The 17097-nt window shown below is 43.0% G+C and overlaps 1 protein-coding gene across 1 annotated transcript in view; it reads right to left on the reverse strand.

Annotated features, from left to right (window-relative positions):
• Window positions 1-481: 481 nt before the first annotated feature.
• lcor (ligand dependent nuclear receptor corepressor) overlaps window positions 482-17097 on the reverse strand; it is a 49876-nt gene continuing 33260 nt past the window's right edge. The window contains exons 5-7 of the mRNA XM_053418892.1: window positions 10850-11359; window positions 8371-8461; window positions 482-4456 (exon numbers count right to left, since the gene is read on the reverse strand). Of these exons, the coding sequence (XP_053274867.1) occupies window positions 3322-4456; window positions 8371-8461; window positions 10850-11359 (1736 nt within the window). The 3' untranslated portion in view covers window positions 482-3321. The remainder of the gene's footprint in view (window positions 4457-8370; window positions 8462-10849; window positions 11360-17097) is intronic.

The raw sequence follows: 17097 nt of genomic DNA on the forward strand, positions 1-17097 counted from the left end.
ACTGCAGTGAGACTCGAGTTGCAAGGAGGAGGACTTTTTGGACAGGGGGAGCTGTTAACCACATAAACAATCAATAGAACCCAGGAAAAACAACAACAATGGAATTAAATAAATACCACAAATGGCATGCACCTCAGCAGATAAGACCCGGCTGACAATGGGACCTCAGAACAATTTAAATCAGTAGTATTTTTTAAAAAGCAAAGACAATTTTTAGCCGAATGCTCAGTAAAGGTGAAGAAGGAGTTGTGTAAATGATTTAGAGATTTGTGTAGATTATCCACAAAGCTGGGAGTTCAGTCTAAGTGCTGCTGGAGTTTATCCATTCAAACCTGTGCAGTAAGTGCCAATTTCACTATTTATAAACACATATATTTTCTTTTCTACCAGCGCAGGTCCATGCTTTACATGCATTACATGAAACAGGCAAACAGGCAGGTTACCGCAGTGTGTTTGCTCTGTTTTTCTGGAGCGGGGGGGAGGGGGGGGGTTCACGCTAAGTTATGTTTTTTTCAAGCTGCTGGAGTGAGCAGCTTCATGCCTTTTCATAAGAGGAGTTTTCATGAGAAGTGCATCAACACCGGGGCTGAGATCCTGTTTTAACTCTCACGTCAGTGCATTGTGCTTCGCTGGGTCCGACTTAACGCACACAACAACCTTCAGACACTTCAAATGCTCGGCATTGTCAGTGTGGGACGCATTTCATGCATGACGACCACCCAACGATCTGTAGGTCCAGGGGTCTTTGCTAAAGCTTTTCCCATTGGCCATGCGGACAGGCCAATCAGGCCGAGGCAGCTACGAAGCTTAAATGGAAAACTTGAGAGGGAAAATGAAGATTGTAAGCAACAGGTAGAAAAGAGTCAAATTCTCGATGATTTTAGCATCTCTGGCTCAGGATTAATTGAGTTGAAATCCTCTCAACATAAATAATCAATAATTGGCCTGATCCCAGAATCAGCCAGGGAAGTGGTGCATGCCATTTTCAAGAGAATAATAAAAGAAAAATCAAATAAATTAAATATACAATACATTTCAAAAGGAGTGAATCATCATCATCATCATCATCTGAGCAGAGGTACATTTCTCATGTTAAATCTCACACACTGGGTGAGCACCAGGCAGTGTTCGGAGCGAAGAGCGACATTTACCACAAAGCAAAACTAAACAGAACAACCAGAAGCATTTTTCATGTGCGTCAGTGTTTCCCTGGGGGAGAACATCAGGAGAGCTTTTTGTGTTTCCACCTGCGTCTCTGAGGGATATTCTTTCCCCGCCTGGTAAATTCCTGACGATGGTTTTTCAGTCCCTGGTTCTTCAGCAGTGACGGGAGGGTGGTGGGGGGGGGGGAAGCGACAAAGACGACACAAAACTGAACTTGTTCAAGCTGTTGACCTGTTTTTAAAAACTTTCCTTTCTTCTCTTGACTTCTCGGAGGTAATTGAGAGGAAAAGAAAGAGTCGTTTGGGTCCAAGCTGCAGATTCTGACAGTCTTCACACACTAAAGCTTATTTTCCATATCCCTCAGAGAAGAGAACTACATGCATAACCACAAACACCTCCCGTCTTTCTGACTTTTGAAAAGTGCTATGTTAGAAGTTAAGCGCCTAAACCCATCGTCGGTGTGTATCCTGTAGTGTTGTGTGATTGGTTAGCATCAGCGAGAGGCGTGTGTTTTCCTCCTGTCCGTCTACTACAGGTCCAAGAGGAAATGACCACATGTTAAACCCACAACATCTGTCTCAGTCACCCTGAGTTAAAAATGAGGAGAAAGAAATCCCGGATCGGCTTTTACATAATCAGTAGTAATAACTTATAATATATTAAAATCTGCCTTCCCCTCACCTCTATCATCTACACCTCCCCACTGCATATCGCCCACCCACCACCCAAAATCAACACCCCTCTGTAAATGCACATTGTTGTAGTAAACAGCCTCTAAAACTGTCTTTGACGTTTGATGGAGGAGATCAGCTAAGCTGCTTCTGCTTAGTTTGATTAGAAAAAGGAAAAAAGACAAAACCATGAGAAATGTATCGTTGTTAGCGAAGACGAGCTAGAACTCATTAGCTTAGGCCTCGTGTAGGAGCTAGATAATCGACTGTATAGCAGCGGTTTCACATTCTGATCCTAAAAGGCCTTCAGCAGGTAAAGATCGCCGCGGCGGGGAGGAGCTCACTTCGGTTACCGTTTGGAAGGAAACCTGAAGGCATCTCCGGCATTCCAGGATCAGCAGTGAGACACTGACGGAGGTCCATGAGGTAGCATTCCGCCTTAAAAAAACAGCTGATCCATGATCAGATTAGCCCCTCCGCTTGTCCGTTGGCAAAAAAGAGGGTCAAACTAACCGCCCTCCTGAATCTGATGATGGATCAGCGAACGCAGGCGACGTGCACCTCTGACGCCGTTGAGAGGTTGCGACTGGGCTTCAGAGACAGACCATAATAAGTGCATGATGCGAGGGCAACAATGCCGAGGTAACCTGGTCTGTAAGCGCCAGACCCAGAGTGTAGTGCAAAAGAAAGCAAAAAACAAATCAAACGAAAAAGATAGAGGAAAAGAAGTCAGTTATAGAAGTCAGTAGTGTCCACTCACAGACAAGCATCCCTGAATGACTTTTGTGTGTCTTTTTCTCGTTTTTCAAAAAGGACGGGTTAATGTTGCTTTCATTCGCACAGAGATTAGCAGAATATCTTCAGGAGGAAAGTAAAGGTTTGCAGTTAAAGCGTCATGGCTACCTGGCAATAAGAGAACGGGCTTTGATTCAGAACCCCGGGGAGGAGTATCAGTGGTATGATTAAACTTTACAGTTGGCTTCGAATGTAATAGACAGTCCACTTACCAATTGTCAGCTATCCGTGAGAGAGGGGAGTGGTTAAGGGACAAGATTTGTGAGTTAATTTTCAAACTTTCCCCTCGTTTCTCCCCAAATTGGAATAGTCCAAAAGCCCAAACTGCGTCTATAAGCAGCAATGGTTCAGTGTATCAAGTTCAGAAAAAGGGCGATTGGGTTTTTGGGCTCGGGATTATCAGCATGCTTAGGAAATTTCATTAATTGTCATTTAACCAATGTCTTTAGCTGCATTTGTTCAGCCCCTGGATATGAAAGCTAAACAAATGCCTGCACAGCGTCGCTTTAGGGACGCTTGTTAAATACCATCCGATCAGGTGTTTCTCTCCAGTGTGTTTCTAAGAATCCTCCTCATATTATCCCTGTGTTTGTGCTCACCCAGATACTGCAAAGTAAATTGGCACAAATAAAGCCCCATCCGTTTTCAAATCACTTAAGTCATTTGACTGAGGTTTACATGTGTAAGTCGTTTAGTCGATTGGTTGGAAATTGTCATCAATCTCTTCTTTGACATTGTTCTTGAGCTCCACGGCGGCCAGAGGCGGCTCGTCGTCTCGCGGGGTTGAGGTTGGCGTGTTCTCCGACTCGGCGGGAAACTCCTGGCCTCCCGCTTCCATCTTCATCATGAGCTTGAGCTTCTTCTTTGGGGGGTTCTTCAGGGTTCCCAAGCGCTCTTTGACCTTGTACTCTAGGGTGCTGTGCGGGATGCCGTACATGTTCTGAGCCTTGGACACGCTCATCTTCCCGTTCATCACTACCGTGATGGCCTCCTCCAGGATCTCGGTGTTGTACTGGCGATAACGGCCCCTCTTCTTCCGTGGCTGCTTGGAGTTCGGGTCCCCTTCCACGTCGGAGGTGGAGTATGCTGGTCCGGAGATGGAGTGCTCCAGGTCAGAGCTCCAGTAGTCCGCCGCCCCATCCAGCAGGCTTCCGAGGCTCGACCCCCGGCGGTTCTGCTTGGGCAGGATGGCTCTCAACTTCCGGCTCAGACTATTCTCCCCATGGCCACCCCCCATGCTGCTGTAGCCGTACAGGTCGGAGGCATGGGAGTCCCAGGAGAGATCCATGCCCCGAACCTGGGGGATCTTAAGGTCGACAGGTGGCGAGTGGCCTTGGTCTCTCTTGCCCTCGTTTTGGTGGTGGTGTTGGGCCTTGGAGGCCTGATTGTGGTGGTGATGGAGGAGTGAACTCTTGATGGAGAAGGCTCCATGGTGGTTGTGGTGGTGATTCTCCAGGAATGTAGGCAGGTCTTTGAGGTCGCTGAGGGCCCCGCTCAGAGCTCCGCTGGCCTGTTTCAGCTTCATCAGGCTCTCGAGATGGGCCTTGCTTCCCCAGAAGGAGGAGGAGCCCTTCTGGCCAAGCAAGGAGTGGGACTGCCCGTGACTGAGCAAGCCGGCTGCCTCTAGATTAGCCAATGAGAGAGCAGCAGGCTGGCTCAGCAGGCGGTGCTTTTGGCTGAGGAGCTCTTCCTTGATGCGCAGTGAGCGGGCCAGTGGCGGCTTGAAGGAGCTGGAGTTCTCCCTCAGTCCGTCCTGCAAGCTTTTCTGCAGAGGGCCATCGTCCTCGTCCACCTCGGGCAGCGGATGTTCCACTTTGAGGGAACGTCTGGAAAGAATCAAAAAAGACAAGGATTTAAGATTAGTGACATGTAATCATGAGATCATATTAATCGTTTAATTCGAAAAAGACCAAACAAACCAGAGATTAATTAAATTTTCCGGAAAAAGCCGCCTGCTTTGCCAGATAAACCACAGATGCCGCTGCAGCTTTCATTTTTTGTTTGTTAACATTGTTTGATCCTCTGTTAAATCCCTTCAAAGTAAAATCTGTGGATTGTCCAGAGAAAGTGAGACACAGGAACAACGTGTAGCTGAACTTTAAATGTGAACCTTTCTATGTTTTGTACAAATACAGATCTCTCCATTTCCCCCTCTGTTAGTCTGAGTGGTGTATGTTTCAAAAAAATCTGCAAATCAAAGTGACACAATCTCCATGAAAACCAGACAATGCAGCATATTGTGGGAAGTGGAATTTACCGGAGTCAAGTGAAGCTCTGATTACCCACACACACCTGCTCGGTAAAACCAAAAAGACTCGAGAAACTTCTTTATTATCGTCTCATTTAATGCATCATTAGCAGAATTGTTTTTATTTTCCCAGCCCTTCATTATTAAACATCAATTAGTTGATCGCAGTGACTCTGTGGGTGCATTCAAACTGAGTGGGCACAAGGACACAAATCATTAAAAACACACAATATATTTTATAATTAGTCGTTATATTCTAAAATCTTCGAAATGAATAAGCTCAAAACATGTTTAATAGATTTGAGTCTTGAACCTATAATAATGTTTATATTTTAATGTTCTTGATGAATAAAGGTGCCGTGAACTGAAATGACAACAAAACTGTCTCATCCTGGCGACCGGCGCTGGTCCGGAAGCATTTTGTGCTCCAGTGTTTCAAATTTCTGAAAACCATCTCTTCTTCTATAACATACACTTACATGCAAAGTGCCTGCACTTGAACCACTGCAGCCAGTGTTCCCACTGCTGGGTAACTATAGCAACAGAGGAAAGACTCTTTAAAAACGCTCCCTTAGGTTGAACAGAAAATGTCTGAGGGCGGCAGGGGAAGAGGAAACTTGAGGGAAACACGGCACATCCCTGCTCCGGAGATGTGCCGTGTTCTGGTGAGCTACTGGGAGGCTGGCTGTGCGACGTGGGGGGGGGGTCCTCAGCAGGAGCTTTAAGACAGATTATCACAGTGGGCGGTCTCGGCCTCGTTGAAAACAATACAGGGTTAACGAGAGGCTTCGGAGAGTCTGCTCTCTAATAGAGCGTTCTGTTACAGTAAGCATACAGTCATCTGGGGGGGTGGGGGGGGGGGGCTGCATCTGACTCCGGTAATGGAGGATCTGAGGATTTAGTGCATGCATATATTTGTGGAAGTAAAAAGACCAAAGGAATGTACGTAACAGAGGAGGATCCCCGATGAGATGGAGTGAAAGAGCGTTTCCTTCTCTGCAGCGCGAGACGCACGTTTTATCCTGGAGCTGATATTTACTTATTTGAAACTATATACATTTTAAACACTTGTGGATTGTACTGTATTCTTGTTTCCTCTAAACCATCAGGGGACATTAAGAGGAATCTATTTGGGTTTGTAGCTCATGGCCAAAAACTATTTGACAGTTTTTCTGCCATTTTCCTTCGAACATGGTCAGAAAATAATTTCACATCCAAGTCCAGTAGCAGCGTGTATGCTGGTGGGGGTGGAAACACAGGCTCCACCCCCTCCTGCAGTAAATAATATATGACCTGATCATTAGAGACGCACACTGAGGCTCGGGCCTTGGGTCCTATGGGGCATTAGAAAACTCAGTCGGGAGACGGAGTCCTGTCCTGAGGGGCTTAAGGTGCTGTTTCTAATTTAGCCCAGGTTGACACGCATGTGGAATGTAATGTCAGGCAATACCTTATTGTGTTAATCCGTTAAAACTGGACCCAACACATGAGTGTTACTCCCTTAAAGACCAAACACACACGTGTAACATTCGTGCTTCTCTGTTAAGACTCTGAGAAGACGTGTGCATGTTTTAAAGGACATGAAATACATAATAATTAAACAAGTTTCATTTAATATTTCCAAGAAACTTAACCTGCATGTCGGTGGACTTAAGCTAGAAAGTTTTGAAAGTCTGTAATGTCAACATTAGCTATGTTCACTCAACCTTTGGCTGCAGAGAGAATTACTAATATGGACACCACAAGAAATCAAACCTACAATTAAGATATTAAAATATCAATGTAAAATAAATCATTGCCGAGTTTGATAAAGAAAAAGATGAGGATTTCATTGAGAAAGGTTTGGCTGAAAACCAGCAGCAAGTAGCATCAACATCACTATCATCTGCCATCAGACGTCTTCAAAAAGAGAAGCTCCAGAAATCGTCTTTCAGATGTTTGAACTGGTTCCTGATGGGAAATAACTAAACACGTAAATAACAGACGCTGCATTTGGTGAAAACAAACCTGGGTTTCCATCACATACTCTTGGCCATCATTGTATTCACTTAAATTACTGCTTGGATCCGGGAACATGATGCAACAACAAGGTCCAAGGCTGCAAATCAGTCAGTTTGTAAACGACTTTAAACCAAAGTTTAATCTACGTTTTGGGTAAAAGCTGAGTTGATGGTTGTGATGAGGCAGCAGGTTGAAGTTTAACAGAGAAATCGTGTCTGTCAACTGTGACAGATTTTGTCCCAAACAAATAAAAGTACATAAATTGTATAAAGTTTTGAAGCCTCTGGTTGAATACCAGTTTGCTTCATGGAACTGTCTTTGTGTTTGTGTAAAAATAAAACTGGTTTGGTAGTTTTGTATTAGCAGCATTAGTTGTAGCATTAGCATGATGTCGTGCCGTGTAATGTGAACTTCCACTGCCAACATGGTGGGCGCATCACTTCTCCGCCCACGCCCTCCACCTGCCTCGCCGCACTCTGGCGTTTGGGGGCTGCTCTGCTCATCGAACCTTTCTTAATCCATCTCTGACCTACGGATCAAAAGTATTCCTGGAAATGGCAGCTTCGATTAGCGCTGATTGCTGATTCCCTCTTGATGCACGAGCTGAGTATGATGAGCTCTGATTCCAACATGACTTCAAGGCAAAGTACATGTTCATCAATAAATGATCGGGCTGCAACTCGCTGGGTCGTCAATAGAGGTACTGACACCGAGACGGAAAAAGAAAAGCGGTCAAGCCTCCGTCATGTGTTTGACATGTACTGCTGCTGAACTCTCTCTCTGGGGTGGGCGGGGGAGCAGGCGGGGGGGGGGGGGGGGGACGACAAGGGCAGGAGCAGAATTATAAATACCTGTGCACAAGCACGGTGTACAACCAGAATCACTAATGCTCCTGTAGAGTGTGGAAATCCCTGTGATGTAGAATGTGAGTATTTTACATCACTGCCTGTTGGTTGTATTTTTTATAATAAACCCACATAAGTTAATAAAACCGTTATGCTGACAGATTCTAAAATATTGACACCTGGTTTGGGATGAACTCGCACAGAAACAGAAAAACCATCAGATCAGGGAGGAATGAAGCTGCATCGCTGACAAATATTAATAACTGCAACTGCACGACATGAACGAATACAAAGTACATGAACAAATACAAGTGGCTGAACATCTTTAACTCACTCAGTGCAGCTCAGGATGTTTAAAAAAAATCTAAATCTCTGCTTTATTTCTTGAGATATTGTTTATTCTCTCATCCAAAGAATTATCCACATGAACATTAAAAGCATATTCACCAGACAACAGGTGAGAAACCTAAGGATGTTTGTTTACTAATGAGAAGCCCGACAGTGGTTCTGAGTATGACATCATCACCTCACAGTGTTAAACTCACGATTTGCTCTCTGGGCGCTTTAACCTCTGCCATGTTGTTTTAGGCACATGACAGCGCCGCCCTGCGAACAGTTGCCAGTTGGACTAATCCTGTTGTCTTACCCTTTGACCCCAGACGCAGGCGGGAAGCCGGACGAGGTTTTGCGGTCGTCTGCACCGTTGTTCTTCTTGGTGGAGAGGTCCAGGACGCCGTCTGAGAATAAAGTCACACAGAGACAAAAGGTTTCACAACTGTGGGTTCGAATATGAACTCGAAGGAGCAGTTGGATTTGAAGAAAAGGACAAAAAGAGAAATAATTCTGATGATGAATTTGTTTTGTTCACTCACTGAGGAGAATAGTTAAATAGATTTTTAGGATAACAAGAACATTTTATTTATCAATTATTACATATATTTATTTCTTAATTTATTTATTCCAATTGCTGTCCAGTAAAAGTAAAGCAAAAATAACCCCCAAAACACCTCTTTTGGCATATTTTTTCTTCTTTAAATCAAATTTGGTTAAAGCTTTACATTTTTGTTAATGAAGGTCTACAAAGTATGTAAAAAAATGTAAATGATTAGGATTAAAGAAATATAAAACACCAAGAGGCCTTATGCAAATTTTTTGTCTAATCCTAATCTTCAGGGCTGCAACCACAAATACACAATCTCCCTTTTTACTCACAATAAAACTGTCTTAACATGTTTCTCTGATATTCAGTCCAGTTTGGATCATCTGAGTTTCAGCACCATGATCAGTGTCCAACTCGACAACGGTAAAAACATTATGGATCACAAGTCAATATTTGTTTAACTTGAGGAGCATCTTTAAAACTGAAAACACACAGATATGAAAACGTATAAATATAAATTCACAACCGGACGATCTGTCTCTGTCGATGTTCTGCTGGTGTAATCCCTAAAGTGCATCTGACCTCCTGACCCCTCTAGCCCACACAACCCTATAGGACGCACTAATCTTCAGAGGCTTTTTGTGGTTTAATCGGACAAAACAGAAAAACATTAGGTCATATTAAAATAACACACACACACTGACAATAAACACGAGGAATCCAGAACCGTGTGTGTACGAAGACTTTTGGCTCTGAAACAACTCAAATGACGCTCGTCACAAAACGTCCAGTGATAATGAACGTGACTATTAAACACTAACGAGGTCCTTCCCTGAGCCGATGTTAATTAACCTCCACGTCTACATTAGCATGCTTGTTTTCACGTAGCAGGCTGGTGGCAGTAATGAGAGCTGCCTGTTGAAAAGGTCTGAATCATGATCATGAACTGTCGCTCTGGATAAGTCACATTACTGAGAAAACGTGTTAAAGACTTGAGAAAGACCCCGATTAACAATGTGGTTCTGGTATTGGTGGAAAAAAGAATGTTTATGGGACATTTCTTGGATTTATTGAGGTTTCGTTCACCGAAGCAGCTGCCTGAAGTTTTTAGAAACCCCGGTGAGGAGAGTCCTGAAACTTAATCACTGTTAGAAGCTGAAAAGAAGCTTTAAAAAGTTAAAAACCAGAGGAGCTGCTCAAGTCTGTGAGTTCATCCCTGCATGTTTTCAAATTTAATGTAATCATTGGATTCCTTGATTTAGATGAAACATTGATTTGTGCAGCATTAAAAACGTCATATTCCTTGAAATGACATGGACGATATAATTTAAAGGAGTATATGATCCAGCTTTAAGGATAATCAGAGCCAGAATTCCTCTGAAAGGTGTTTTCTGTGTGTGTGTGTGAGAGAGAGAGAGAGAGAGATAACATGTGAGCAAGCAGTGGATATAAATGCCTAAATCTTTTTTGTAAAAATTAAGGAGGCTTACTCTAAGCAGATTCCAAAAAGCTGGTATTAAATTGGGTGACCGGTCACACTGCGGCTGAGGGTTGAAGCAGCGAGCTGCCGCCTCCACCCTGCAGTCTGCTCGGTGATGGAAACAGAGACCCCCTGCTGGTTTAGTTTGATTAAACGGAGACTGAGAGCCGGGGCTACATTTCAGAGCCGGGTATCACGCTGCCGGGGCTCAATCCAAAAGAAGACGGCTACTCAGTGATCTGCTCAAGCATCCGTACGTGTTGAATCAGAGTCTCCACGTGCAGGAAATTAATCTGTTCTGCAATCACCAGCGCGTCACTAATGTGAAGGTGAGGAGAAGACTTCAAAGACAAAAGTGGGATTCTCTGGGTTTTTCATCTGATGTGTAAAATGTTTGCAGGAATAAAAAAAAAAGAAGAAGGAAACAAACATCAGGCTATAGTGGGGATAGTGGACTGAATGTTAATATGAATGTTTTGTCTTTATTTTGTTGTTGTCCCGTCGACTTGGCATCGAAACAGGAAGTGGTCAAATGCTAAAGCCCCCCCTCTTACTTGTTTTGTGTATATCTGTGTTAACTGCAATGTGGGGACCGTGGTCACACAGGAGCATTATGAGGACTGTCCTGTCTTTAGCCAGAAAAGATGGTGTAATTAGGTAACTTGTTTATTTCCAAGTTTAAAATAAAAGCCTGGTTAGAGGTGGTCCTGTATAAGATGGGACTAAACCAAACGTTAGTGATAAAAACCAGTGTGTTGCTCTCACCCTGCTGGCTGGGCTCGTCGTCGACCTGGTTCTTCTTCACGGTGAGGTCCAGCGGGCCGTCCTGGTCGGCCATGAGAAGCTTGCTGAGGACGGGATTCTGTGCAGAGGCAGCAGCCGTACCTCCTCCTCCTCCTCCTCCTCCTCCTCCTCCGCCGTTACTGGCTCCCGTGCCGTTGCTGCTCTGGGTGCAGGAAGCTGCTGAGGCGGCAGCAGCGGCAGCGGCAGCGTTAGCGGAGGTGGGGCTGAGGCCTGGCCCTGGGGTCGGGGATGGGCAGGAGGAGGCAGACGATGGAGGGGAGCTCGGTGCCGGCAGGGCCCCGGGCGGGGAGCAGGAGCCCAGGGCCAGAGACGCCGCTATCGGTAGGCTTTGGTCCTTCATGGTGCCGTTGGGCAGGGGCAGGTCGTCCTGAGTAGTTTTTGAGGTATATTCGGCAGCGAACTGGCGGATCATTCGCTGCATGATCTCACGAGCCACTAGAGGAATGTGCGGGTCTGAGAGACTTGGGAGGTCTGGAGAGAAACAAACACAGGAGAGCAAAATACGTCAGAATCCTCCAGGAATTTGTTCAGTCATCACCACGTTCAACAGATCGTTTATCCCATTTCATCCTGAAAATGTAATCCTGATGCTTTGCTTAAATAATCCAAAAATCACAGAGAAACTGGACTTAATCCTGCCTATTGACTGTGATGAGAGCATCATGATATCAGTGTGTGCATCACAGAACTGCTCGTCGTTCTTCAAGCAGAGATCCCACAGATTGAGCTGAAATCTAAAGTTCTAACTCATGTTTTCACTTGGTGATTTTTCAAACTAAAACGTTGTTGTAGGAACGGACAGAAAACACAGATGACACAATGTCCCATTATCCCCACTGCCACGTAACAAACCCATATCAAGCACTGGTCATGGATCTGTCGGGTTAATACACGTTCAGCAAAACAGTGACAATGACGACACTCATTTGTTATTAATGCATTAATCTGGCATTGTCCCAGATAAGTCAACAGTACTTATCTCCTCACAACCGGCGGCTTTATTATTTGGATTCTTTCATGTTCGCCACCGAGTCGAACCCTAAATCCTGCAAACAATACATTATCCCCAAAATATAATCCTGACGATATGATGAAATAATCCAGAAACCCACACACAATGTATGTATGGTATATTGAGCCCGGTCTGCTGAGGGGGGTTAACGCACTATAGAATCACATGGCTCGCTCCTAAATGCTGCTATTTTCCAGCCGTGCCGCTCACATCTGCTTTCCCAGCATGCTTCCTGTTTTTTAACTCTGAACCTACAGGCTTGATGCTGTTTATACAACTAGTTTATCCCTAAACTGGAACTTTAGTTTTCTTATGTCTAATATGTTAGGACCAGCGAAAGGTTTATAGTGAAAATAACAGTTTAAAACAATGAACGTTTAGTTGACGGGCCTGAAGTTATTCCCTCTGTCAAGGACATGTTTGTTTATAGCAGGATTAAGCAAAAATTACCAAACAGATTATCATGGAATCTGTGAGATATTGATCAGCGAAGAACTCGGATCAAACATCACTTTCGTTTACATCCCCAGTTGGAACGTTTTCAACATTTTCAGTAATTTTCCGGAGAATAATTTTGGATTTTGGATGAAAAAAAAACATCTGAAATGTTTAGAGGACTGATTGGACTGTCGGGTCTCGGAGGAAACAAGTTCTCTACTTAGTGCTGTGATTTATATATAATATAATAATAATTAATATCACAGAAAAATTACCAACTGTTTCACATATTATTGTCTCGTGTAACCATGAACACTGGAGTCGACAGGTAGGAATAACAACCTGGAGTCAAGCACAGCAGAATAAACAACAAAGCCTCTTTGTGTGTGAGGCGTTTTAAAGAAAACAGCGATTAACTCGTCTGAACGGGCGGAGAGAAAGAATAATTAAACCATGAGCTGCTTTAATCAATATTCAATAACAACATGACACTTGTTTTAAGAGTGTTTGGGCTCGTGTCACATCTCCACAGAATAACAAGCGTCTGTAGATTTTGGAGGAGAAGTCAGCGACGGTGATGTTGTGATTAAAGAGTTCATCTCGAGTCTTCTGAAGAACAAAATCTATTTTTAAAAACAGACAAGCTACCAAAGCAGTTTTATTCTTCCTGTACTTGTCGTCCTTTTAAATCTTCCACCCTGAAGGTTCTGATTTCACCTGCATGTTTGTGTTTGTACGAATGAATCCTCGGTTAATGCCGTTTGATTTCTGTGCCCGCTGGTCCTCCTGACCCGAGCCTGTAATCCCGGCTCCTGACATGATCTGGTTAACATGGACATAACAAACCCTGAACTGAGAACTGAAGCATCTGGATCAAGTTCAACCAATAAATAGATTTCTCAGGTTTTTTCAGTCATGTAAATAACGTGTGTGGCCTTTTGAAAAAACCCAGAAAATGCATAAATGTGCTTTAAATGTGTGTGAGTTGGTTTCTACAGGTGCGAGCTGCAGCTTCTCTCCTGGGAACGTACCAGTCGCTGCTGTTTGTGAGGAAACGTCCATTGTGCAACGCGACTCAAGCAAACGTACACCAGAGGTCGGGCAGCGGCGCTTTGTGTAAAAACATTTCCTTGAGTCGTTCAGGAATTCTAGCGCCCGGCCTGAGAGAGGAAGCTTCCAGCAGCAGAGAGTCGACAGGAACAACGTGTTGGTGTTAGAACGCAGATAACATCGTGAGTCTGGCTGCATACCTCACTACGCTGTGTCCAACGGACGGGGACATAACATCAGGTCACATTGCATCCTGGGTATTTTTAGCTGCCACTCCACCGTAGCCGAGGGATAAAGACGACACAGTAATAAATGTGTTTTTCTGACTGAGAAATGATCAGATTTAAATAGAGGAGAAACTCCAGTTAATGACAAAGCTTCAAATGGAGAGAATTAAACTATGAAATAATGAATTTAAATGAAGACAACAATTAGGAATGTGATGTAAATTGTGTTTTAAATGTTTTAAATTTCCAGGCAAAATTATACAGTATCTCTGTCAGTGTGATGAAAAAGGTTATGAGATTTATGACTGTACCTGGAATTGCAAAACTTTATATTATAGGGATGTAACAATTATCCTTAATATCAATAAATCTGGAGTTAAAAAATGTGAACTTGCTACTAAACTATTTAACTTAGCTTCTTTTCCCTCAGATACAATTTAGAAATTTTAAATAATCAAGTTGCTAAATAGAAGAAAAGATTAAAACAAAACAAGTGTTTGAAATTGAAAAAATGAAACAAGCAACATTTCTGGATAATTTACTTAAACATTTCAGCTTCTAACAGGTATCCATGATTCCTTATTTTGACTTTTAATTGGCTAACAGCTGATGACACAGCCTCATTTATTTTATACATTATTATTTGATTGTTAGAAAGCTGCACAATTACTATATTGATTACTTATTACTTCCTCCATCAAGGCTCCACAATCTCTTCACAAAAAACCCCATGTAAATTCACTAATGCCGATTTTTGCACAAAATCGCATAAAGTTCCATTAATAATTATCTGAGAAATCAACAAAGAAAATATGCTGGCTCCGCCCCCTGATCCCTGATGATTTCCTTCCTGACCCAAATCACATCCTGTCAACAAGTCAGGAAATCAGTCCGGTAGTTTCCGTGTAATCCTGCAAACTCTCTAACAAACTAACAGATGAAAACATAAAGACATAATAAGACTTATTCTAAAATGACCTGAAGCCGGAGGTTCACAATCTCTCATTTTAACCAGTTATATAAATATATAAATATATATCATTATACCTTCTGTATAACAATTAAAAAATGACCACGAGGGCAGAACATTGTCTCAGAGCAGTGACGTCGCATGACAACACATTCCTGAGTGCCTCTATCAGTGTGTGTGTGTGTGTGTGTGTGTGTGTGTGTGTGTGTGTGTGTGTGTGTGTGTGTGTGTGTGTGTGTGTGCGTCCCATCATGGCGAGGCCTGTGTGACTGTTTGAGTCTATATATAGCAGCTCCTCGGGCAGCTCTGCCTGTGTGAGTACAGCCACATTGATTAGGACTGGGCATTGATTGGACAGACATCTGTTTCCTCCCTCTCTCCTGGAACAACACGACTCACACCACCGGTGCTCGGCCTCTGCTCTGCCGCTAACTAACCACCACCACACAGAACACGGTACAACCAGAAAGGAAAATGTTAAATCAGCAAATATTCAGGGACTTTGAATTTGTTTGAGTCCTGCAACAAAGCTGGGCGGGATTGTAAATACAAGAATATACAGAATCAACATTAACACATCTAAAGTGAAGTATTTATATTTCTATATTCTCTCTGCTCCAAAAACAACCGAATCCGATGCACTAGAGCATTTCTGAACAAGTATGATAAGAGCAGCAAACCAGAGACTCCTGGACCTGCAGAGAAACTTCTGTCATCCCAAACACAAGTTGAAACAAACTCAGTTACGAGTTGTGTAAAAATGACCATGTCCATATTTCCAGTTTAACAAACAGTAAAAAACTGAGCAGCTGTCCCATCCCTGATGAACTGACCACAGACACCAACTCCTCAAAATGATTAGTGACAAAACACTGATTCCAGAAAACAACGACCTGCTGCCGGTCTCTTGATCAAAGCTCTAGAACAACTAATCCTCACGTCTCCATAAAGAACGGGAACCAAAACAGATCTTTCATAATTACTGCATCACGTATTAATTATACCATGACCTCTTTCTTTCTGTTTCTATTTCAAATGTTCATAAATCAAAAGTTACAAAAACAGACTGAAGGATATTTTGCCGTTTGAGACTCGAGACGCTTTCTTCAGATGCAGATACGCCATCGGCAATATCGTGTTTTCACATCAGTCCACAGGCAGGTTTGAGTCTGGATATTCTCATGTGTACATTTCAAACATAAAGAAACACAGGAGGCAGATTGTGTATTAAAAAGATTGAGAAATTATTTCTGACAAGATGAAACATTACTAGTGTGGACGCAGGAAAGCGAGAGCTCCTCACAGGAGAATTCATCTGTCGACTGCAGTCTAGTATTTTTTAAATGATTAAAAACAGGATACATCTCTGTTATGAAATAATATTTTCTATATTGTGACATTGACCTAGATTTGGCATCAAACTCACATTTTCTAAATAAAAAAAAAACGGATCCTGAAGCAACCTGAGCATGTTTTGTAATGTGCATAGTTCTGATTTGTGAGCTTTGATAATAGTTTGAGTTATTAAACTTCTAAGTTCATGTTCACATATATTCTGCTTTAGTGAGAAGAAAGATTTAAATATTTCCTGTAGGTTCAGAAACTCATGATTAATACTCAACTGTACTTAAACCTTTGTGCTGTGACTCATTCCATAAGAAGTTTTTCAGAGGAGAAGTGAAACTCTTAAACTCCATTGTGCATTTCTCTCTTCAGCTCTGCGCCTACACATTTTGGACAGATTTCATTCCCCTTTCACTGCCTCTGCCCTCGGGCTCAAGGTTATTAAACTGAATCTTCAAAGAGCCACGGAAATAATTTACTGAGGCATGAGTGCAAGCACCTTCGGTTCGCACAGCTCGAGCTGGAGCACAAAAAAATCCATCAAGGATTGAAAAATACCAATGAAAAGATCTTGAGTTGTTTTTTATTATATGTACTGAAACGCAAATGCAAACCTCTTCCACTCTTAAACAAAACAATGTCATGGTTTATGGAGATGTCTCCTCGATGGCCTGAAGGGGAACCAGCCCCCACACTGCTCAGGGTTACACAACCTGTGCATCAACGTGCTGCAGCTTTATATTTGTCTCTCAACATTTAGGCAGCAATCCTCCTGTGACTAATTATATAAAAGTCCTACAGTGACCCGGGCACATCCGCTGGTTTGGTATTTAGACCTTCGTCCGCCTGCATGGACCCAAACACCTCATCAGATTCTGATTAATCCCTGAAAATACTCTGAGCAGTTCGGATTTGCACTTTTGTGACCAAACTTTTCCAAGTATTAACTGTATTCTTGTATTTTTCATTTTTTTCACGGGGAGTTTGTGTGAGTTGTTGAGAAATGTGACGAAACGACCAGATGATAATTTTCATCCTATTTTTAAAGTTTCCAGCTTCTGAAATTCACCCCTGGCATCTCGTGTCTGTAAAATAACCTTCTACAGGGTTTCCCCACACGGCCTCTCGCATCAATCACGCCACTGCTAGTGCAGTTTGAAAAGTGGGT

This window comes from Pleuronectes platessa, chromosome 3 (assembly GCF_947347685.1).
Source record: "Pleuronectes platessa chromosome 3, fPlePla1.1, whole genome shotgun sequence".
Classification (NCBI taxonomy): domain Eukaryota; kingdom Metazoa; phylum Chordata; class Actinopteri; order Pleuronectiformes; family Pleuronectidae; genus Pleuronectes; species Pleuronectes platessa.